Source organism: Trachypithecus francoisi, unplaced genomic scaffold, assembly GCF_009764315.1.
Source record: "Trachypithecus francoisi isolate TF-2019V2 unplaced genomic scaffold, Tfra_2.0 Lachesis_group4, whole genome shotgun sequence".
NCBI lineage: Eukaryota > Metazoa > Chordata > Mammalia > Primates > Cercopithecidae > Trachypithecus > Trachypithecus francoisi.
In genome coordinates this window covers 85855357-85880087 of record NW_022681469.1, presented here as the reverse complement: position 1 = coordinate 85880087, position 24731 = coordinate 85855357, and the positions used below count along the sequence as shown (strand labels likewise).

General features: G+C 36.2%; 1 protein-coding gene across 1 annotated transcript in view; it reads left to right on the top strand.

Moving 5' to 3' along the window:
• Positions 1-24731, top strand: part of DGKB (diacylglycerol kinase beta) — a 774912-nt gene that overhangs the window by 713552 nt on the left and 36629 nt on the right. The window contains exons 22-23 of the mRNA XM_033193061.1: positions 21409-21529; positions 22661-22721. Of these exons, the coding sequence (XP_033048952.1) occupies positions 21409-21529; positions 22661-22721 (182 nt within the window). The remainder of the gene's footprint in view (positions 1-21408; positions 21530-22660; positions 22722-24731) is intronic.

The following is a 24731-nucleotide window of genomic DNA, read 5'->3' as shown; positions in this document are numbered from 1 at the left end:
GGTTCACAGTGAGACCAGTCCTGTCCCAGGCAGCCTGCAGAGTGCTGACCTAGTTACTCTATCTTACTTTGATTTCATGGTGGAAATGCTCATATTCTCACCCTTTCCTGAGGTGTCCAGCCTAATTACATTTCCCATTCATCTGATCCAAATGCTTTCTTAGATTAGACATTTTTTATTTGCCGTTCTTTTGTTTTTCTATTCCTTTTTCCTATTTGTTCTACATTCTCCCCATCACTTTAATATTTGTAGCCAAATGTCTTTCATCTGAGCCCCACCATGCTCAATTACTTTACTTCCAATATTTTTCAAGCTATTCTCGTGAAAATGTTTGTCTATCAAAAGTGGAATAGTCACAGAATTTATAATTTTATTACTTATACATAAAGTGTATTTAGTCTAGGGGAGAAAGAGAATGAGCAAAAAAAATTACTATGTGACTGATTGGAACAATATATTTAATCACAATGTAAGGTCAGTACCATTTCTCTTTTAGAGATAGGGTAACTGGGTCCCAGAAACATTAAATGACTTACCTGAAGTTGCCCTTTAGTTAAATCAAAATTTAGGACAAGATATCAGAACTTCTGAGACATATTTCAGTTTAGTACCTTCCACTTGGACCTTCAGCATAGCTGTATCAAATGTTAAATTTTTTATTTAAATATTTCTGTACAGTTGGCCCTGTCCTTCTAGGTTCCCCCTATCTCTCCTCATGACCTCCCAAACTTTTCCAGATCCAACACCTAAACTGTCAATGCCAGGTACTTTAGAGACCTCTGGGACCCTATTTTCTTACAATATCTAGGATACACTGTGGCCAGTACTCTTGCTGATTGTGAAATATTTTGGTATCTCCTCTATTTTAATACCATCATGGTAGCGATTCACATATGACCATAAAAATGTTAATAAGAGCTTCATTTTTTAGCCAGTTTGGCAGCTGGGAAGAGATCAGGCAGGCTTATTTTCTATTATGAAAGATCAAGGTGTCCTAAGCCATGGGTTCCTCTTCTATAATGCAGCCCATTATGTGTGCAGGTGTCTCCCAGACCTCTTGCTTCACCCTATGGAAGTTGGGGTTTGGGGGATTGATTTAGATGTTAAGACTGGCTACTGCTATTGCTATGGGTAGTAAAGTCTTGGGTCTCTGACACAGGGGACTCACGTCTTCTCCCAGCTTCAACACAGCTGTGGCAGGCTAACATGTTAGCTTTCAAGAAAGGTGAAATCTGGGATGTTCCCATACCTTGACAACTGGTGTATATTTCCCTAACGAAATTGTCTCTTCTCACCTTAGTTTTCCTTAGACCTCTGCTTTCTAATTTTTTCTTACTATTTTCAATACCTGGAATCAAAATTCCTTTTTATTGATGATTTATGCAAAGCAGATCCTTTTCCTTACAACTCTAATTAGGACTCCTACATGAATCTGTTTAGTCCCAAATGCTAATTTTCGTCCCTTGTTGAGGCAAAGGAAAGAACTGAAGAGATGTGGAGGTCAACTCTGAAACATCACTGAATAACTCAATTCTTTCACCCTCTCCCCGCACACTGTAAGTCCAATATGAATCTCCAGATTCATTTTCCTTGGGCAGATCAATCTGTTTCACACCTTGTGACCTTAGTTAGGAGGCCTATATCAGAAAGTTATCATTCCATGTGTAGCATTTGCTCAATAATACCTACCTTTTCACCCGATGAATGCCTGTGAGCTTGTCAAACAGAAACCACTAGTAGGTATTCTTTGAAATGTGTATTTCAGCTTTACAATTGTTATTTGAGAAACAGACCTTTCTAATAATATTTTTCCAATGAAGTTGATACTCATTTTGCATTTTTACCTAAAAGAAAAAATAATAGGAAGGTTCTATATGGAAGCTTTAAACTATCTGGTAAAAGTGGCAATCAGTCCAAACACATTAAAATTCTATTTTCCTTTACAAGTGTTTGCTGCAGATGACCCCCACTGATCTTAAATATATTTCTGTATCTGTAACTGAATAGAGGTTTTCCGTACAGCATGTTCTAATGGCACTCTGGCCTTTAGCCAACAAGGCACTGAATAAGGCTATTTTTAAAATACAGAAACTGGGAACAGCTGCAGCAATCAAATTTGATAAAAACAGAGAGGAACTTTGCTTTTTTTTTTACGGTTTGTTCAAGTTTAGTCTTCTTTCATAGAACTGCTTTTGTTCTGTTGTATGAAGGGCTGCAAGACCAATACAGTGAAGCCCTTTTAAACAAATAACTTTTAAAAGAATACGACTAAATAGAATAATTTTCCTTTGTACCAAGAGTTTCACTGCAATAGTATTTTTAAACTATTTAAAAGGGGATATGTCTCTTCTAAGAGGAGGTAGAAAAAGAATCAGATATATTGGCAAAGTTTGTACTACAAAAGAGGTTTTGGTTTCCCCCGCCCCACAAAGCAACTCCTTGAAAGGGAAGATAAAGTCCTTAGTTTTTCAGTGTTGAAAATCTGAAAGTTTGCATTTGAACTTCTCTTAGGGTTTCAAGTGTTGCTAGAGGTGATGATACTTTTAATGTCCATTTCTACTTTTCACATTACTATTAGTCACGAATGTTGCTGTATTTTCCAAAAGCTAGATTAGTGTTAGTGCAGTTCCTTTGTAAAGATAAAATAACATGCTTTTTAAAACATCAATGAAAACTTTTTCACAGAGACTTTTTGTACTTATCTAAGTCCTTCAACATGTCTTTATACAAGGGCTTATTTATTTTTTTTTTAATTTAAGCTCTTTGGAAACTTGTCAGTACATTATTAATACATGTCATAAGGTGACCAGATACTGAAAATCTCTTATGCTGTAGTAAGTTGCAAGTTCTCTCTTCTAAGTGATTTTATGTGTGGAATAGATTTCTCTGCTACTTTGTGATCTAAATGACAAAGGACATTGTATTTCTTATGGGTATTTACAAATGGAATTAATTTTAAAATTCCATCCAAATAAAACTATTTATGTCAACATTAATTCAATTTAGTAATCCAAGACAGTAATACAATTCTTTTTCTGTAGACATAAGATCTTGAAAGAAAATTACTTCAAAAAAACAGAAGGGTGGAGGGAGGAGAAAAATATACAAAATAGAAATATTCAGGTGTATTCTAAACTGTACTAACTTGTTAACAGTTAGTTTATTAGATATGATGGTCCATCTGCCTGCAGTCTGTTTATAAGCTTTAAAAAAGAAAACTGTAGCAGTCTTTTCTGACTAGAATAATTCTTTCTTTGAGGCATGAGTCAAGAACTGCTCATCTTTAATGGTGAGGCAATGAGGAAAGTGTGTTTAGTGCTTTTGACAATAACAGTCCCTGTCTCAGTTCATGAGTGAGGGGTCCTCAGTCCTGCATTAACAGCAAAACTCCTTAAATACACACACTGTTCTAAGCAGAAACTATGACATTCCTGTTGTGCAGAGCCTTGAACTCAGCAGGTTTTCAAGGGTTCTCTGGCAAGTCACCAGACTTCATGATATAATCCTATATTTTTCGGCACCAAACAGTTCTACATGAAGATTGCTGAGATTTAATTCTATTTAGCCATGTAGCCTATTCTCTGAAGACAAACTGCCAAGATAGTAAGGTTTACTTCTGACCAGCAATACTTTTATGCACAATAACCTCAAATATTATAAAGTCTTTCAATCTCTTGCTAGGCATGTAAGACTTATATGTAACCAGGGTAAATTAGATACCAGAAACAGTTCTGTTATACAAGGAAATGTTTACTGTAAATCACTTTTCCTCATCATCATGTTCTGTCCTTATTTTAAATTTCAGCATTATTAAGTTTATAAATGAGTTCAAATGTACTACCATGTTTCTAAAATTTTATTTGTATGTGTTTTTCATGTTGCACTGAAACTAAAATAAAGGGACCATAGAAACATCTCATTAAGTTTATAATATATTTCAAGAAAATAACTGATTTCCACAGTACTTCTGGATATTTAGTGTAAAGACCATGGAGTCATATGTAAAGTAATGTTGGCACTGCCCTGTATTACATTGCATTTTAATTTGAATATTTGTTTGTTTGCTTTGTATTGCTTTTCATTGCTGGAACTGCTCAATTCTTAGGAGAATAAAAGTGGGTGATCTCCCTGGTGACTTCATCCCCTTAGCTGGCACCAGTGCTAGGGTGCAGGATGCCCCTCCAGAAGCTATTGAGAATTTGCTGACATCAGCCTTCATTCATGAGTGCTTGCTTTGTTTAGTGATGGCACTAATATGAGGAGACACGTGAAGTAGCTCGGTTTATAGAAAAGGGCAGAAGAGGCATGGTGCTGTGAAAACATTCCCACACACACTAACGGCCCATTCACACAGAAAACAAGTGAGAGCCTTCAGTCCCTTCACAAAGCTTAACGAGAACAAACTGCTTCAAGAACCCAGAAGCAGCAGTGTTCATATTCACCACTAGTTTATCCTCATAAACTCTATTTACATTTACTGATAATACGCATGGCCAGTGGCAGCAAAGGATTGCTGTGGGAAGTCTTTAAACTCTTTCTTTATGGATTTTGTCAATGAAATATTCATGATTTATTTGGTTGTGTTCTTGTGGTGAAGATGACTTTTCAAGTACACTATAACACGGTGACTTGCAGGCCCTGAAATCCTTTGGTCACAATAAAGAGGTTGTTGACAATATGCTATACTGTGATTTCTGGTCTTTTCTTAGTTTTAGACTCATTTAGGAGAGTTCAGAATTTTAGCACCAAAACAAAGTTATAGTCAGCTCTGGCTGGTTGTTTTCAAAAACTAGATGGCTTTAAAAGAGACGATCAAATCCATTATTTATATATATATATATACACACACATACACACACACACACACACACACTTTAAGTTCTAGGGTACATGTGCACAACGTGCAGGTTTGTTACCTATGTATATATGTGCCATGTTGGTGTGTTGCACCCATTAACTCATCATTTACATTAGGTATATCTCCTAATGCTATCCCTCCTCCCTTCCCACACCTCATGAAGGCCCCAATGTGTGATGTTCCCCTTCCTGTGTCCAAGTGTTCTCATTGTTCAGTTCCTACCTATGAATGAAAACATGCTATGTTTGGTTTTTTGTCCTTGCGATAGTTTGCTGAGAATGATGGTTTCCAACTTCATCCATGTCCCTACAAAGGACATGAACTCATCCTTTTTTATGATTGCATAGTATTCCATGGTGTATATGTGCCACATTTTCTTAATCCAGTCTATCACTGATGGACATTTGGGTTAAAAGTTCTTTTTAAAGTCAGGCTTCCACTATGAATATATATGTATTTCTGTATATACACCTTAACCCCTCATTTTTTAGATTTCAACAGGGAATGGGACATTTCACACTGCTAGATTTTTAAAATGACTCCTGTTAATCCATTTGTGAACCAGATTCTAATCTTAATTTTTATATTTAAAAATTATCTTTAATATTCCACATCTAAAAATGAGTGAGATAACATGGTATTCATCATTCTGTGTCTGGCTTATTTTAGATAACATGGTGTCCTCCGGGTTCTTCCATGTTGTCACAAATGGCAGGATTTTATTCTTTTATGGCTGAATAATATTCTACGGTGTATATATGCCACATTTTTTATCCATTCATCCATTGTTGGGCACTTAAGTTGATTCCATATATTGGCTATTATAAATAGTGCTACAGAACTTGAGAGTACAGATACCTCTTTTGACATGCTGATTCCATTTCCTTTGGCTATACATCCAGTAGTGGAATTGCTAGATCATATGTTAATTCTATTTTTACTATTTTTGGGGAACCTCCATACTGTTTTCCATAATTGTTGTACTAGTATATATTGCTACCAACAGTGTGTAAGTGTTCCCATTTCTCCACATCCTTACCAGCACTTGACTTCTTTTGTCTTTCTGGTAACCACCAGTCTAACTGGAATGAAGTAATATCTCATTATGGTTTTGGTTTACATTTCCTTTACCATTAGTTGTATCAAGTATTTTTTTCATATACCTAACGGTCATTTATATGTATTCTTTTGAGAATGCCTATGAAAGTCTTTTGCCCATTTTTAAAATGAGTTATTTGGGTTTTTTCCCCATTGAGTTGTTTACGTTCCTTTATATATTCTATATATTAACCCTTTGTTAGAAGTATAGTCTACATATATTTTCTCCCATTTTCTAGGTTATCACTTTACTCTTGAATAGTTTTCTCTTCAAAAGCTTTTTAGTTCAATGTAACTCCATTTGTCTCTTTTTGCTTTCTTTGTCTGTGCTTTTGAGATCTTATTTAAAAAGTCCTTGCCCAGCCTAACATCATAAAGCATTTTCCCTGTGATTTCTTCTAGTCATTTCATAGTTTCAAATTCTGCATTTAAATCTTTAATCCATTTTGAGTTGTTTTTTATATATAACATGAGTCAGGGTCTAGTGTCATTCTTCTGCATGTGATTATTGAATTTTCCTAGCGCCATTTATTGAAGAGACTACTTTTTCCCCAATGTGTGTTTTTGGCATCTTTGTCAAAAATCAGTTGGCTGTAGGTGTTGAATGTATTTCTGGGCTCTCCATTCTATTCTATTAGTCTATGTGTCTGTTTCTGTGCTAGCGCCATGTTGTTTTGGTTACTATATCTTTGTATAATAGTATATTTTGAAGTTAGGTAGTGTAATCCTTCCACTTTGTTCTTTTTGCTCAATATTTCTTTGGCTATTTAGGGTATTTTGTAGTTCTACAGAATTTTATAGTTTGTTTTGTTTTGTTTTGTTTTCTATTTTTCTGAAGCAGGGGTCCCTAACCCCCAGGACACAAGCAGGCATATGGGTCTGTGGCCTGTTAGAAACTGGGTCGTGTAGCAGGAGGTGAGCAGCAGGTGAGACAGTGAAGCTTCATATGTATTTTATAGCTGCTCCCCATCACTCACATTACTGCCTGAGATCAGACTCCTGTCAAATCAGCAGCCACATTAGATTCTCACGGGAGTGCAAACCCTATTGTGAACTGCTCATGCGAGGGATCTAGGTTGAGCACTCCGTATGTGAATCTAACACCTGATGATCTGTCAGTGTCTCCCATCACCCCCAGATGGGACCATCTAGTTGCAGGAAAACAAGCTTAGGGGTCCAGCTGACTCAACATTATAGTGAGTTGTATTATTACATTGTAATACGTAATTAAATAATGTATAGCTATATATTACAATGTAATAATTAATATAAATAAAGTGTGCAATAAATGTAATGCATTTGGATCATCTCAAAACCACCTCCCAACCCTGTGGCTCATCTGTGGAAAAATTGTCATCCATGAACCATGCCCTGGTGCCAAAAACATTGGGAACCGCTGCTCTGAAGAATATCATAGTTATTTTTGGCAGGAATTGCATTAAATCTGTAGATCACTCTGGGTAGCATGGCCATTAAAAAGAAATTCTTCCAATTCATGAATATATGTCCTTCCATTTACTTGTGTCCTCTTCCATTTATGTCATCAAAGTTTTACAGTTTTATTGTAGAGATATTTCACCTCCTTGGTTAAATATATTCCTAGGTATCTACATTTTTTAGCTATAGTGGAAGAAAGTTTTAAAATTTCTTTTTCAGAAAGTTCACTATTATATGGACATACTGATTTTTGTATGTTGATTTTGCAGCCTGCAATTTTAGTGAATTTGTTTATTAGTTTGATTAGTTTTTCGTGGAGTTTTTAGAGTTTTCTTTATGTAAAATATTATACCATTTACAAATAGGGACAATTTGACTACCTTCTTCCCAGTCCGGATGCCTTTTATTTCTTCCTCACCAACTCTGGTGACCTTTCCACCATTAGCAGCCTTCCTGTCCACTGCTTTGTTGACACCCACAGCGACTATCTATCTCATATCACAAATAGCAAAATGACTCAGAGGATAGTCAGAAAAGCTCTCAACACATGAGCTTGCCAGGAACCATATTGACAATGGTAGCATCACCAGACTTCAACTATTTAGGGCCATATTCCAGCTTTTTACCAGAATGGCAATCAATTTTTTCCTTCAGCTCAGCAAACTGGCAAGCAATGTGAACTGTGTAACAATCCAGTACAGGGACATAGCCATCACTGATTTAGCCTGGTTGGTGCAGAATAGTCACCTGAGTAGGGAAGCCATTTGTTTCCATTGGTGGGTCATTTTTGTTGTCATCAGCAATGTTGGCACAGTGAACATCTTTGATGCATATATCCTTGACATTGAAGCCCCCTTTGTCCCCCAGAAGAGTTTCACTCAAAACTTCATGGTGCATTTCAACAGACTTTTCTTCAGTTATAGCATTGATTGGAGCAAAGGTAACCTAGTCACCACTCAGCACACAGGAACAGTACCAAAATCACCAATTCTGTAGAAATCCAGGAGAGACAGACCACAAATAAGGGCTTGTCAGTTGGATGAGTTGGTGATAGGATGCATTGCAGAGTTTCAAGCAACATAGTTCCACTGGCATTACTGTCTTTACAGGTGATTTTCCAGCCCTTGAACCAATGCATGTTAGCACATGGCTCTAGCATATTGTTACAATTCCAATCAGAAATTGGCACAGATGTTACTGTGCTGGCATTGTAGCCAATTTTCTTAAGTTTCAGCTTTCTTAATGATTTCTTTGTATGTTTTCTGGCTGTAGGGTGACTCAGTGGAATCCATTTGGTTAACAATAACTGTTTTTCACACCCAGTGTGTAAACCAGAAAGACATGCTCATAGGTCTGTTCATTCCTGGAGATACCAGTTCAAATTTACCAACACAAGCAGCAACAATCAGGACAGCACAGTCAGCCTGAGATGTGGCTGTATTCATGTTTTTCACAAAGCATCTGTGTCCCAGGCTATCAATAATAACCAAGTAGTACTTGCTGGTCTCAAATTTCCACATGGTATCAATGGTGATGCCATGTTCAGGTTCGGCTTTCAGTTTATCCAAGACCCAGGCATACTTGAAGTAACTGTTTCTTATCTCAAAAGCCTCTTTCTCAAAATTTTTGGTGGCTCTTTGATCAATCCTACCACATTTGTAGATCAAATGGCCAGTGGTGGTGGACTTGCCTGAATCTATGTGTCCAATTTTGACAATGTTGATGGGAGTCTTTTTCTTTTCTTTTCCATTTGACTTTAGGGATGGTTTTCATGACACTGTTGTTCTAACTGCAAACCTATTGTAAAAAAAGGTTGGTATCAGCTTTAACATCTCCTGCTTCATCCTTGATTTTATTTATTTGAGTCTTCTTTTCTTTTTTTGGTTAGCCTAGCTCGTGGTTTATTGATTTTCCTTTATCATTTCAAAAAAACAAACTCTTCATTTTGTTGATCTTTTGAATTTTTGTTCTTAATATCAGTTTTATTTCTGCTCTGAGTTTTATTATTTCCTTCCTTCTGCGAATTTTGACTTTAGTTTATTAGTAAATCAATAACAAATTCTAGGTCTTTGAGGCGCATTTTTAGATTGTTTCTTAGAAATCTTCTTTTGTGATATAGACAATTATTACTATAAATTTCCCTTTTAGTACTGGTTTTATCGTGTCCCATGGGTTTTGGTAAGATGTATCCCATGCTCATTTGTCTCAAGAAAATTTTAATTTTTCTTTTAACTTATTCACTAACCCATTGGTTATCTAAAAGGATGTTGTTTAACTTCCATGTATTAGTAACATTTCCAAAATTTTATTTTGTTAATTTCCAGTTTAGACCATTATAGAAAAGATAGCTGATATGATCTCTCTTCTTACATTTGTTGAGATTTGTTTTGTGGCCTAATATGTGATTCATCCTGGAGAATGTTTCATGTGCAACAGAAAAGAATATATATTCTACAGTTGTTGGATGAAATGTTCTGTAAATGTCTGTTAGGTCCATTTGGTCTGTGGTGCAGTTTAAGTCCAATGTTTCTTTGTTGATTTTTTGTCATTAGCTTCCCATTGTTGAAAGTGGGTGTAGTCCCCTACTATTTTGTATTGTTGTCTGTCTCTCCTTTTAGATCTAATAACATTTGCCCTATATATTTGAGTGCTCTTGTGTTGGTTGCATATATATTTATGATTGTTATATCCTCTTGTTGAATTGATCCCTTTCTCATTATACATAATAACCTTTTCTGCCTCTTTTAACAGTTTTTGACTTAAAATATCTTTTATCTGATATAAATATGGCTTATTCTGTTCAATTTTGGTTTTTGTTTGCATGGAATATCTTTGTCTATCCCTTTGCTTTCAGCCTGCCTTTACTGGTGTGGTGAGTCTTTTTTAAGTAGTATATAGTTGGGTCTTATTTTATTTTATTTTGCCTATTCAGCCACTCTACCTCTTAATTTGAGAATTTAATCCATTTACATTCAAGGTTATTATTGTTAGATAAGAACTTGTTTCTGCCATTTTGTTAATTATTTTTTCCTTATCTTATAGATTCCTTATTTCTTTCTTCTTCTCTTGCTATTTACCTCCATGGTTTAGTGGCTTTCTGTGGTGCTAAGCTTTATTTATTTTCTCATTCTCATTTGATTGTCTGCTTTACTTTATTTGTTTGTGATTATCGCAAGCTAACATGAAGAGTCTTGTAGTTAGAACTGACTGTTTTAAGATAATGGAAACTTATCTTTGGTCACATAAAATTAGACAGTTCTCCTTCCCCCTAAAATTTACACTTTTGTTCACTTAATTTACTTCTTTATCTGTGGTGTGTTCCTTAGCCATTAATTGTAATTCTTGGTTTTGACCATTTGACATTAAACGTTCATACTAGAGGATTGAAGAAGTATATAGCACTCATATCACTGGAATATTATGAATTTGATTTATTAACTTACTCTGCTGTTGAGTTTTACATTTTCACTGGTTTTCCTGTTAGTAATTATGGTCCTTTTGTTTCCATTTGTAGCACTTTCAAGCATTTCTTATAAAACCAACTCTATGGTAATGAATTCCCTTAGCTTTTCCTTATCTGCGAAGATTTTTATTTCTTCTTCATTTCTGCAAAGAAAATCTCTGCTTGATACAATATTCTCAACTAACAGCTTTTATTTCTTTCAGCACTTTAAATACATCATCCCATTCTGTCCCAGCTTTAAGGTTTCTGCTGAGAAATCTGCTAATAGTGTAATTCAGATTCCTTTATATGTGACTTGATGCTTTTCTTTTGTAGATTTTAGAATTATTTCATTGTCTGTGACTTTTGACAGTTTGATTATAATATGCCTCAGAGAGAATTTTTTGGATTGAATATAATTGGGGATCTTTTAACTTCCTGAATCTGGATGTTCACAACTCTACCAATACTTGGGAATTTTTCAGCTATTATTTTGTTAAATAAATTTTCTGTGCTTTTCTCCATCTCCTTCCTTCTGGCCCTCCTATTATGAGAAAATTGGTTCACTTGATGGTGTTCCATAAGTCCCGTAGGCTTTCTTCATTTTCTATTTTTCTTGTTTCTACTTCCCCCCACCGCTCCCCTCTGGTTGGGCTGTTTCAAAAGACATGTCTTCAAGTTCATAAATTATTTCTTCTCCTTCATCTTGTCTGTTGTTGAAGCTGTCAGTTATGTTTTTTTTTTCATTTTGTTCATTGAATATTTCTGCTCTAATTCTGCTTGGTTCCTTTTTTATTTTAGGTATATCTTTGTTGAATTTCTCATTCAGATCATGAATTGTTTTCCTGATTTTATTGAATTGTTTCTCTGTGTTCTCTTATATCTTGCTCAGTTTCCTTAAAATCATAATTTTGAATTTATTTTTCAGATAATATATGAATGTCCTTTTTGGGAGTCTGTTACTGGAGACATTTTGTGGGTGCCATGTTTATTTGCCTTTTTACGTTTCTTGTGTCCCTACATTTATATCTGTGAATCTAATTGGACAGTCACTTTTTTCCAACATTATGGAGTAGCTTTCGTAGTGATAAATGTTTTCCTGTAAACAGGTCCTAGGGTTAAGTGTGGTGCACTGGCTTTAGCTCTAGGTCGACTCAGTGCTATGGTCTTCATGCCGTTTCTTCAGCTGTAATCCTCTTCAGTGGTATTTATTGCCTTAGTGCTCTAGGTTGCAGGAGTTTGTGATGGCAGCAGTGTAGTTTTGCTGAGGACAGGAGCACTAGGCTGGTTGTTGGACCCTGTGGCAATCTGTCTGGGAAAGCAGAATTATTACTGGACCAGCTGTTGGACCAGGCATGAGAGCAGTGATGCCAGGCATTCCTGCAATGGTATTTGCAGGGATATGGGACCACTACCAGACTGGCTGTCAGGCTGGGCTCAGGTGTGTGCAGGTGTGGTGATGCCAAGCAGGCCTGTGGCTGTCTATCCAAGGAGGTAAGGCTGCTGCTGAACCAGCTGTTGGGCAAGGCACAGGTGCATGTGAGTACAGCAGGGCCAGGCTCTTAGCCTTCTTACTGAGATTCTTCAGAGAATTCTTCATATATCACCCCATGTGGTATTATAAATGGGAGCTTTGTACCTTATTTTAATTTTGTGATTACATTTGAAATAATTTAGTGGTAGGATTGTTTGCTGGACTATTTTAAGGTGTTATGTATGCATTCCTTTGTAGCACTTTTTCTCTTCCATCACTGATAACATTTATTTATTTACTTTTCCATAAGTTATTGGGATGCAGGTGACATTTGGTTACATGAGTAAGTTTTTTAGTGGTGATTTGTGACATTTTGGCACGCCCATCACCTAAGCAGTATACACTGTGCCATATTTGTAGTCTTTTATCCCTCGCCCCTCTCCAGCTCTTTCCCCCAAGTCCCCAACATCCATTGTATCATTCTTATGGCTTTGCAGCCTCATAGTTTAGCTCCCACATATCAGTGAAAACATACAAGGTTTTGTTTTCCATTCCTGAGTTACTTCACTTAGAATAATAGTCTCCAATCTCATCCAGGGCACTGCAAATGCTGTTAATTCATTCTTTTTTATAGCTGTGCAGTATTCCATCAAACATATATGCCACGGTTTCTTTATCCGCTCACTGATTGATGGGCATTTGGGTTGGTTCCACAATTTTGCAACTGTGAATTGTGCTGCTATAAACATGCATGTGCAAGTATCTTTTTCAAATAATGACTTCTTTTCCTCTAAGTAGACACCCAGTAGAGGGACTTCTGGATCAAATGGTAGTTCTACTTTTAGTTCTTTAAGGAATCTCCACACTGTTTTTTATAGTGGTTGTGCTAGTTGACATTCCCACCAACAGTGTAGAAGTGTTCTCTATTTACCACATATACACCAACATCTACTGTTCTTTGATTTTTTGATTATGGTCATTCTTGCAGGAGTAAGGTGGTATAGCATTGTAGTTTTGATTTGTATTTCCTGATCATTAGTGATGTTGATCATTTGTCATATGTTTGTTGGCCATTTGTATATCTTCTTTTGAGAATTGTCTATTCATGTCCTTAGCCCACTTTTTAATAGGATTGATTTTTTCTTACCGATTTGTTTGAGTTTGTTGTAGATTCTGGTTATTGGTCCTTGGTCAGATGTATGGATTGTGAAGATTATCTCCCACTTTGTGGGTTGTCTGTTTACTCTGCTGACTGTTCCTTTTGCCATGCAAAAGCTCTTTAGTATAATTAGGTGCCAGCTACTTATCTTTGTTTTTATTGCATTTGCTTTTGGGTTCTTGGTCATGAAATCCTTGCCTAAGCCAATGTCTAGAAGGGTGTTTCCAATGTTATCTTCTATAATTTTTATAGTTTCAGGTCTTAGGTTTAAGTCCTTATCCATCTTGAATTGACTTTTGTATAAGGTGAGAGATAAGGATCCAGTTTTATTCTCCTAGATGTGGCTAGCCAATTATCCCAGCACCATTTGTTACAAAGGGTGTCCTTTTCCCACTTTATGTCCTTGTTTGTTTTGTCAAAGATCAGTTGGCTGTAGTATTTGGGTTTATTTCTGGGTTCTCTATTCTGTTCCATTGGTCTATGTGCCTATGTTTGTACCAGTACCATACTGTTTTGGTGACTATGGCCTTACAGTGTATTTTAAAATCAGGTAATGTGATGCTTCCAGATTTGCTCTTTTTGCTTAGTCTTGCTTTGTCTATGTGGGCTCCTTTTTGGTTCCATATGATGTTTAGAATTTTTTTTTCTGATTCTGTGAAGAATGATGGTGTGGTATTTTGATGGGAATTGTACTGAATTATAGATTGCTTTTGCAGTATGGTCATTTTCACAATATGGATTCTACCCATCCATGAACATGGGATATGTTTCCATTTGTTCATGTCATCTATGATTTTTTAAAAACGTGTTTTGTAGTTTTCCTTGTAGAGGTCTTTCAACTCCTTGGTTAGGTATATTCCTAAGATTGTTTGTTTGTTTGTTTGTTTGTTTTGCAGCTATTGTAAAAGTGGTGGAGTTCTCGATTTGATTCTCTGCTTGGTCATTGTTGTATATAAGGGCTACTGGTTTGTGTACATTAATCCTGCATCTGGAAACTGAATTCTTTCATCAGTTCTAGGAGCTTTCTGGAGGAGTCCTTAGGGTTTTCAAGGTAAAAGATTGTATCATCAGCAAGCAGTGACAGTTTTACTTCCTCTTTACCAATTTGGATGCTCTTTATTTCTTTCTCTAGTTTGATTGCTCTAGCCAGGGCTTCCAGTACTATGTTGAAGAGTAGTGGTGACAGTGGGCATGCTTGTCTTGTTCCAGTTCTCAGAGGGAACACTTTCAACTTTTCCCCATCAGTATTATGTTGGCTGTAAGTTTTTAATAGATGGCTTTTATTACATTAAGTTATGTCCCTTGTATACCGATTTTGCTGAGCGTTTTAATCCTAAAGAGATGTTGGATTTAATCAAATGCTTCTTTTTTTGCACTTCCTGCCTAGAACTCCCAAGATTATATGCCCTTTGTCTTCCACTACCAGGGTGAGTAGGGAAGGACAATCAGGAGGAGGGCAGGGTTAGGAGTTTCTGAGCTCAGACTCTCCTTGGGTGGGTCTTGCTGCAGCTGCAGCATGGGGGATGGGGTTGAGATTCCCAGGTCACTGGACTTGTGTACCTAGGAGGATTATGGCTGCCTTTGCTGAGTCATGCAGGTTGTCAGGGAAGTGGGGGAAAGCCCACAGTCACAGGCCTCACACAGCTCCCATGCAAACTGAAGGGCCAGTCTAACTCCCACCGTGCCCCTACCAACAGCCCCGAGTTAGTTTCCAGGCAGAAGGTATGTCGGGCTTGAAAACCCGTCTCCCATCTGTGAAAGAAAAGGTCTTGGTTCTTCCCCTGTCTGTGGAGTTTGCACACCGGATTTGCGCCCTCTCCTGAGTTCTAACCAGGTGGCTTCTCACCCCGTTCAAATTGTTACAAAGTTTAGCTAGAGATTTCCTTTTCCCTGTGGAGTTTTACACCCTGCTCCTCTGGTCACCCTCCCGTTGGATCCCTGTGGTGTGGTGCCAGGCAGGTATGGCCGGTTAGGGGACCCTAGGAGCTCCCAGGGCCTTTCCGCTGCTTCCTCTACCCCTGTATTTGGCTTGGCTCTCCAAATTGACTCAGCTCCAGGTAAAGCCGGAAACTTCTCCTGGAAACGGACCATCAGCTTCTCTAGTGGGGGTGTGTGTTGGGGAGAGGAGGGTCTCCCTTTCCCACTTCCTCAGTTGGGCACTCACAGTATTTGGGGGATCTCCCGGGTTCAGCAGGAGCAGTCCACTTCCTTCAGAGGGTCTGTATGTCCTCTCGAGATTGCTGGTTTGTTCTTGCAGTCTGTTGAGCTAAAATTTACAATGCGAGCTGCTCTGTCTGGAGCTACAATCTAGTCCTGCCTCCTGTCCACCATGATGATCCAAGAGAACTGTTAACATTTAATTGGTTAGTTATTACTGTTGTCACAGTAAGTAACATGGAATTTAGAGTCAAGCATATCTATTTAGAAAACCAGATTTTCAATTCTATGTAAAGACTTGAACAAGTGACATAGTTTCCCTGTCAATAAAATGAGGAGAATAATACCTATCTCAAAGGACTGTTGAGAGTCTTAAATGGAAAAATGCCTGTAAATCCCTTAGCAGGGAGCCTGCTCATAGCAGGCACATAGTAGATGTATTAGTCCTCCCCATACAGTTTCTCCTTTATTAATAGACCTACAGTTGGATTGTATGTTCCTTCAGGTGTGAAAAGCCTGCCTTTATGTTTTACACACTTGTACTCTGAAACACAGTTTATATTAATAAATTTTTGTTAAAACTCTTTCTACCCACCCCCTTTTAAAATTTATGTCTTCTGGGTAGATAAGGAAAAACAGGTATTTATGCTTGTGAGAAGTATATCTAAATTAAGAATCAATTAGAAATAGATGGACATTTTGAAGACAAATCCTTGAATTACTCACTTTAGTGAATGGGTTTCATATGTTCCTTGGCTTTTTGAAAGTTTATTCTTGGTCCTCAGACATGTTTCATAATGTTGCTAGGTAAATGAAACATCACTGGAAGGCATGCTATCTACAAACCCTCAAAAGGTACAACTCCATAGGTAGCCTGGTCTTACTATGGCCAAATAATGACTCAATAAGTGTCAATATAATTAGCAATTTATGTTGGTTTCAAAATGCTCCTGCGGAGTCAATGAGTACCTCCACATGGCCTCCGACAGTGGTGCAGAATGTTGCTGGACACTCTGCACAAAGGGGTTTATCCTATTCTGCTCCAGCCTTTCTCCCCCTTTCTTCAGTACCCACTATATTCTGCGAAATGCTACAACCCACATTCAGTCTATGTTTGTAATGCATTCTCTTCTGTTCCTTCACATATGGCAGTCTGAAACAATTACATAATGAGACATATTATCAGGGCATAACTGTCAAAAATGAAGACTAAGCTATGAATAAATATTACCCACTTATTAGCTAAGCTGCTCGTGTGTCCTCTAATCTATATGTGCCCCGACTTTCAGATTTACATTCATACCCCTGATTACCTGTGTAACAAATGAATGCAGCACTAATTATGTTTGGAAAAAGATTTATAAAGTTTATAAAGATTTATAAGCTTTAAAATGATGAATTCCATTCTAAAGTAAGGTTCCTTACCATTTTTGTGTTGTAGTCTTTTTTGCCAGTCTGGTGAAATCTACTGACTCTTCTCAGACATAATGTTTTAAAATTTATAAAATAAAATATGTAGGCTAAAAAAGGGAGTCAGTTAAATTAAAATACTGTTAGAAATTTTGATTTAGTAATATATATAGTTTCTTATTAACAAATTAAAATCTAGAAGTTCAATAATTATTAAAATTTGACATAATGAATATAAATAACATTTTGAAAAAATACATAAGATAAAAATAAAAAACTAAATAAAATAAAATTTAATGTATTATTTTATTTTATAGAGACTATTGTAGATATTTTGGTATTGTGGATAATTAAAATATATTACCATTTCTTAAAGTAGGAAATACTGTAACAACTATAATGTGATACTTATCAGTGACAAAGTCACAGGTATTACTGACTACATTTATGTTTGAAAGAAATGCTTAATTTCAATTACATGTTAGTGAAAATAAAGTTGCATTTTTCCTATTCAGATTCACAGACCATGGGTTAAGAATCTTGATCTAATATGACCCAATTTTGAGGATTTTATTAAGTTTCTTTCCTCTGAAATACCTTTTATAGATGCTCTGTTTTAAATGTGAAAATACCTAAATTGAAAGCTTGTCTTGTCTCTACTCCCATGGAGGTATTTAAAAAGACATGTAAACTCTTTCAGAAATGTACTTTGTTTTCCTTCAAAAGTATACTTTATAACATTAAATTGAACAAAAGCAACATCTTCCTCTAGATAGACACAAATGCGTCTCAATATCATGGTGTCAGGATTTCACAGTTCTTGACACGTTACTTTTGAAGGTAGAGCTGTTTCCCACCTGAATCTCCAGGTCTGGTTGCAACTTCTGCCTTCCTATCTATGATTCTTCTTTTTCTCACACTCAAGAAAGCCAACCAGAGGCAATGATTGGGCACACTAATGAATGTTACACTGTTCTACTTTCTTTTGTAATGAAATTATTTGGAAACTTGTGGTGTTCCCTGATAAATAACCAATGAATTGTGGCAATGTTCCTAGTACACAAGTGTGGTGAAGCTCCCTGGTAGAGAACAGTTGTTCTATGCATGGTTACATACACTGTGGAATTAATGCTGCAACCTTATGTCTTTCAGGCCTTAAAAAATAAATTGCCATTTAGCATTTATAGCAGCAGTACTAAAGTGACAACCTTAGTGATCTGGAAGTGTTCATGTTTCTCTAAAGCATAGGTTGGTAAACTTTTCCAAAGGTCCACATAGTAAATATTTTCAGCTTCATCGACCATATGGTCTCTACTCTGCCTTTGTAGTACAAAAAGAGACATAGACAAGACCTAACCCAGTGAACGTGGCTGTGTTCCAATGAAAACTAATTTATGGGCACTGAAATTTGAATTTTATATAATTTTCAGATGTTATACTACTTTTTTTTTTAATATATAAACACCATTCTTAATTTGTTATGGGTCATACAAAAAAGGCAAGGGGCCAGATTTGGTCCATAGGTCATCTTTTGCTGCTTGCACTCTTAAATATGAAATCAATAGCCAGGTAGCAAACCAATTAAATAGGTTGATCTAGCTGGCTAGGCCATCCCAAGGAGAACTGTTCTTAAAATAACTCTTAGCTAGAATGTGAGGTGAGGAAGTCTGATGTTCCAAAGGATACCACATATAGAAACAGAATTCAAAAAAAAAAAAAAAGAAAAGAAAAAAAGAAAAAAACAGAATTCAAAATTGCATAGATAGAAACTCTTTCTGTCTGAAATCAATCAGGACCCTGATCTCAAAGCTAATATGTAGGGGCATCCATTGTATACAGACGGATTGCAGATTGTGCTGTATCAAAAAATGTGGAAGTGTTATGGGAGCAAATTTGTACAACACAAATTTAGAGTTTCGTTTTGTCTTTGTTTTCTCTCCCTGAATGCCTAATTAAAAGGAGTATGGTATTTATTTGCCTTTGCTAGAGTTAGTAAACATGGCACTATTCCTATAAAATTATTTGTGTTAGCAAGAACATGAACGTTTAAAAGGCTTGGTCTTCTAACTCTATGAGAAATATCTTTATTACTGATTATTAACAGCAGAATTGATTTTCAAGGCATTTTTGCAAGTAGAAAAACAAAGACAAATGAAAGAAAAACATCAGAAGGAGGGTGGTAGACAGTAGCAATATGGTGTGGGTGTAGACAGATCCCTGTGATTCATGAAAAAGTTAGGGCTCACAGATTAACTCTGTCTTGAGAATGTGTTTCATTTCTTATAGAATGGTTCCCATCAACCAGTTTCAGATCATCGCGGAAATTAACACAGAATTCTACCTATTTAGGAATCAGGCTGTGCAAAATCTACAATACTAAATGTGAACTCCAATCCTGTGGTGGTGATCATCGTGGTGGTACTTGTTGTTTTATAAATATCAGCAGGCACACATCTGGGACTTTAGTGCTTGCCACAATGTCGTTTTCTGGTTGACATATATCTAAGAAATGCGTATATTAACACCCAGGCTATAGAGCCAAGCACATTTTAGTGCCGGCTACAGCTGAAAGAATATGTTTCCATTCCTTGTCCATCTGTTCTTGGCAACATAAATTTAAACTAGAAACACAGAATAAGTTTCATGAGAAATATGTCTAAATGAGGTTTAGAACAGCAAGGTGGAAGCTCTAAGTTAACATTTGATTTTGTAGCTAAAATATTGTTTTTACTTGGAGTAATCGCATGCTACAGCTACAGCTTAAAGTTAAAAATAATAGATTTTAATTATTCACTTAAAAGTTTGGTGGCTTGGTCTCATATTCTTTTTAAAGTGCTTTTATTAAATTTGCCTATGATCCTGGGCTTTGAGATTGCAAAGCACTATTTGCTGCCACACAGTTGAACTACACTGAAAATAAATCATTAGCATCTCTAAACTCTATGCTAAAATTGAGTTATTAGAGAGGAGTGAGCACTTTCTGTACAAAATGGATTCCATACAAAACACATTTGCTTGTTTTTCTATGAGTCCAACCTCAAATATGACCAACTATTACATGGCTATCTTGTATAATAATCATGCCTCCCACTGTATTCCACCCCTCTAGTTTTTCTGCTACTAAACAATATAAAATTATGTATTTACATTTGAAAATACACAAAAACACATAAGAATATTAAAATGGAAAAGAACCATATATGGGCACCTAGACTTTGGCCTGCAAATCAAGGGTCTCAGGACTGTGAGTTAAATAGGTGAGCAGAAGGGCTGTCACTGAGTCTTGGGACAGGACTGTCTGGGATTCCATTGATGTGAGTTCAACTTCTGATTTCCGGCTGAATGCAAGTATTCAGATTGGAAAGGAACCTTGAAGCTCACACAGTCCGATCTCCACCTTTATGTTAAGATGATTTCTAAAGTTTTGTAAAGTCTGCCCTTTTCATATGATTGACTTATCAAATGTAGCATAGTGCATCAAAGCAATAGGGTTCACATTTTGGCTCTGTCACTTTCTAGGTACGTGAGTATGAATAGTTATTAACTTCTCCAATGTTTAGCTTCTCTATCTGTAAATGGGGAGAATCACATTTATCTTAAATTGGTCTGGAGCAGGAGCAAATGAGATAATATAATTAGTCCTAGTAAATACTCAACAAGCAATAACTCTTACTATTAGCACCTTCCTAATGTCCTCTGCTAAAAAAAAATTAATAATAATGATTGCATGGGACTAATTATCTAGTATACTACCAAACAGTATTTTGGTAGAATATTCCTTAACATCGGAAAAACATTTCACAAAACTACTATTGTTTCTTGAACTTTTGTACAGTTACCTATTACTGTGGACAAGTTAACGCAAAGATTTAGGGACTCCATCTCTAATGTATAAAATAAGAAGCTTCAACTCCATGATCTCTAAGGTCTCTTGTTTGAGTAATTTAACAAAACCATGTTTGACAGCATATCCTCATATTTTATTTATAGTGTTGAAATGTGTATTTGCTGCCAAATGTCTGATGTGGGATGTATAATGGTCCTTATATACATGTGGAATAACATTAAGTTTGTTGATGTTAAAAACTACTGGGTTTTTTTTTTTTTTTTTTCAGTATTATTTGGCTCAGAATCTGTGTTTCCCATTTTGTTTTAGAATAAGCTGACAGTAAATCATTTCCCACAGAACCTCAAGGTTTAGTTAAACTGAGAGTTATAAAAGTAGGCCATCTTTTTATTACTTTAAGTTTCTAAGACAAGTTTTCTTTGTGAAGTGGCTGTTATGTTTTTAAAATCTCCATAATATCAAATGGCATTAAATTGTGGATATATGTACACACATTGCAACTTAAAAGGCATCTACTTTCTTTCAGATCTCAGTGACCAGCTGCTGGAGGTGGTCGGCTTGGAAGGAGCCATGGAGATGGGGCAAATATACACAGGCCTGAAAAGTGCTGGCCGGCGGCTGGCTCAATGCTCCTGTGTGGTCATCAGGTAGTTCTCCTTCTGTAATTGACAAAGGAGTTTGATATGGCATAGCCTCAAACTAATTAAAAGTATGCAGAACTCTCATAGTAGTTGTCATCTTTGGGTTCCAAATAATCAGTGACTAATACTGATATATTTCAGAATAATGGACATAGGCAGATTGTATAAAATATTGGTTAGCTATTACTTATCTGGTTTGTTGGAATCTAATTCTCTCTTGTTGACTACCATGGACACATTGATGCACGAATTCAAATATACAAATTTTATGGTTGATACTCATATTAGTCTACTGAAGCACCAAAGTATTTACTGGGCAAATTATCTAATGAAAATAATGACAAGACACCATTAACTTAAATTATTTCAAGGATTAAAGTGCCGCATTAAGATTTTATGTATGTTTTAAATTTTAACTTTTCCAAGCATTTTTTCTCCAAAATTTCACCTGCAGGAAAAAAAAAAAAAAAAAAAAAAAAAAAAAAAAGAGGCCTTTTGTTGCCCAGGCTAAAGTGCAGGGGCACGATCATGGCTCACTGCAACCCCCACCTTCCAGTTTCAAGGATTCTTCTGCCTCATCCTCCCACATAGCTGGGATTACAGGCACCCACAACCACACCTGGCTAATTTTTGTGTTTTTAGTAGAGATGGGGTTTCATCATGTTGGTCAGGCTGGTTTCAAACTCCTGACCTCGTGATCTGCCCAGGTGAAACCACAGATTGTAACACAGACATAATTGATATTATTTATCTGAAAGTATTGGTGCTGGAAAATCTGAGACATCAAACACCTTTCTCCCAGTTTGCAATGTAGGGTTATAAAAACAAGGAATCTCTTTTGGCTGTAGAAATTCTGATCGTATCATTAAACATAAACCCTGAAATTTTTCTTTTGACATCCAGAATTTTTTTTAATATCACTACATTTAACAGGAAACTCATAATATTCCTATGACTAAGGTACTTTTCAGGGGATTTATTAATAGTGGAGCGTTGAAGCTCCTTTCATAGGAGATAAATTTAGAGCCCAACTATTACCATATTTGCCTTCCCTGGTCTCGTCATCTTATATCTCACATATAGTCTGTAATATAAAGTATTTCCTTGCTATACTTAAAATGAAATATTTTCCCCCAGGACTAGCAAGTCTCTGCCAATGCAAATTGATGGGGAGCCATGGATGCAGACCCCATGCACAGTGAGTACAGAATAGTTGATATGCTATGTCAGTCTCAGTTTTGCTTTCCTCTTTGACTAATCACAATAACTGATTTTTTTCTTTATGTCTTTCAACTTATCACCAAATAGTTTTTTTGTTGTTGTTGTTATTGTTGTGTCAGAGCCACTGCATTTAGGTTTTAGACATTATATACCCTTGGCAATGATTTAGCTCTTGAATGTTTGTGTTAGCCTAAGTATAAATAGATCTTTTACATAGATCAATTATAAACCATCAATCAATTATAAACTCTGGAGCTAAACAAAGTATTAATACAAGTTTATCTTAAACATTTTTGTGTTTATTTCAGAGCACATTATGAGAATATTATTTACGAGAACTGCAAACATAAGCTTACATGTGAATTTATTTCTCAGCTGTTCTATTGCCTCCATTTGGGGGATTTGAGGGCTTTCTTCTCCATAAGAAAAAAATTTCTCTCCAGTTTCTACCATAGTTGTGTTTTCCAGATTGAGCTATTAGTTAAGTCAGACATTTCACCCCTCTCAAAAAAATTCAGTTTTTATTTGCATAGTGAATATTTTATTGCATTTCAAAAACAGGCTAGGAACTGCTTTTGGCACTGGGAGTAGAAACATGAACAAGACTAACAATGTAATTTCCTTCAAGTTTCTTACATTCCAATAATAGGGGACCAGATAAATAAACAAATATTTGATAAGTATAACTTCAGACTGCGAGAGTTATTAAAAAATAAGGTGAAATGATGAAGAGAAACTGGATTAGGTGTGGAGAATACTACTTGATATAAGGGAGACCTCCTTGAAAGGACACAGCCGAAAGCTCAGTATAAAATACAAAAAAAAAAAAAAAAATTAGCTGGACTTGGTGGCGCACACTTGTAGTCCCAGCTACTCAGGAGGCTGAGGCAGGAGAATCACTTGAACCCAGGAGGTGGAGGTTGCAATGAGCTAAGGTCATGCCATTGCACTTCAGACTGGGTGACAGAGTGAAATTCCATCTAAAAAAAAAAAAAAAAAAAAGACACTAAGGAAGGTGGTGCGACCAAAGCTTCTAGAATTAGGAGAGAATGGTAAGAGCCTAAGTAGAAAAGGTAGACAGAGAACAAATCATGTAGAAAAAATGATGGTAAAGAGCTAAGTTTTGATTCTAAGTACAATAGGAAACTACTGAAAACTTTAAGCAACATCTGATTTACATGTTTTTAAGTTCACATTGGCTGCTCTGTGGAGGATTGATTGTACTGAGCAGCAACGGAGAGATGGATCTATGCTAGTACTCTGGGCTTGGGCAAGGATGGCAGCAGGGAAGTAAAATGAAAGTGGATGAATTTAAGCTATATTCCAGAATTAGAACAGGAAAAATTTATTAATGAGTTCCTGGGGATGCAGGAGGTGGAGGAAAGGGCTGAATTGAAGTTAACTCTTACCTAAGTATGATAGTGTCATTTACTGAGTAGTTAAAGTTCGGAGAGAAACTGGCTAGAGGGCAACAGGGGAAGATCTTAATCTTGCACAAGCATTGTGTTGAATGCTTGTGTTATATGTGAGTATTTATTAAATATTCACATAAATTCTAAATAATGAAGCCACCATTTTTTAGATGGAGAAAATACAAGTCCTGGGAGGTTAAATAGCATACTCAAGGTCAGGTATGAAGTAGATATGGAAGTAAAATCCAAGACTCTTTAATTAAAGCCCATTCTCTCAACCACTAGTGTAAACAACTTTAGCTACAGATTTCAAACAGCACAGATTAGCATGTAAGAAGGAATATTTCATTTTGCCTTTGTAATGGTTTTACTCTAAAGCTATTGGCTCAAACTTTGTGTATAACACATAAACATAACTTCTTGTTTGTTTCTGGTGTATTCTTTTAGCTACCTGAACACTTCATCTTTTTCCTCCCTTCACTAGTATGTGTACATATACATCTTTTTTGTAATCGTTCACTCTCCAAATGGCACTTCTAAATTCACATTATTCTATTCACATGGATGCTTAAAAT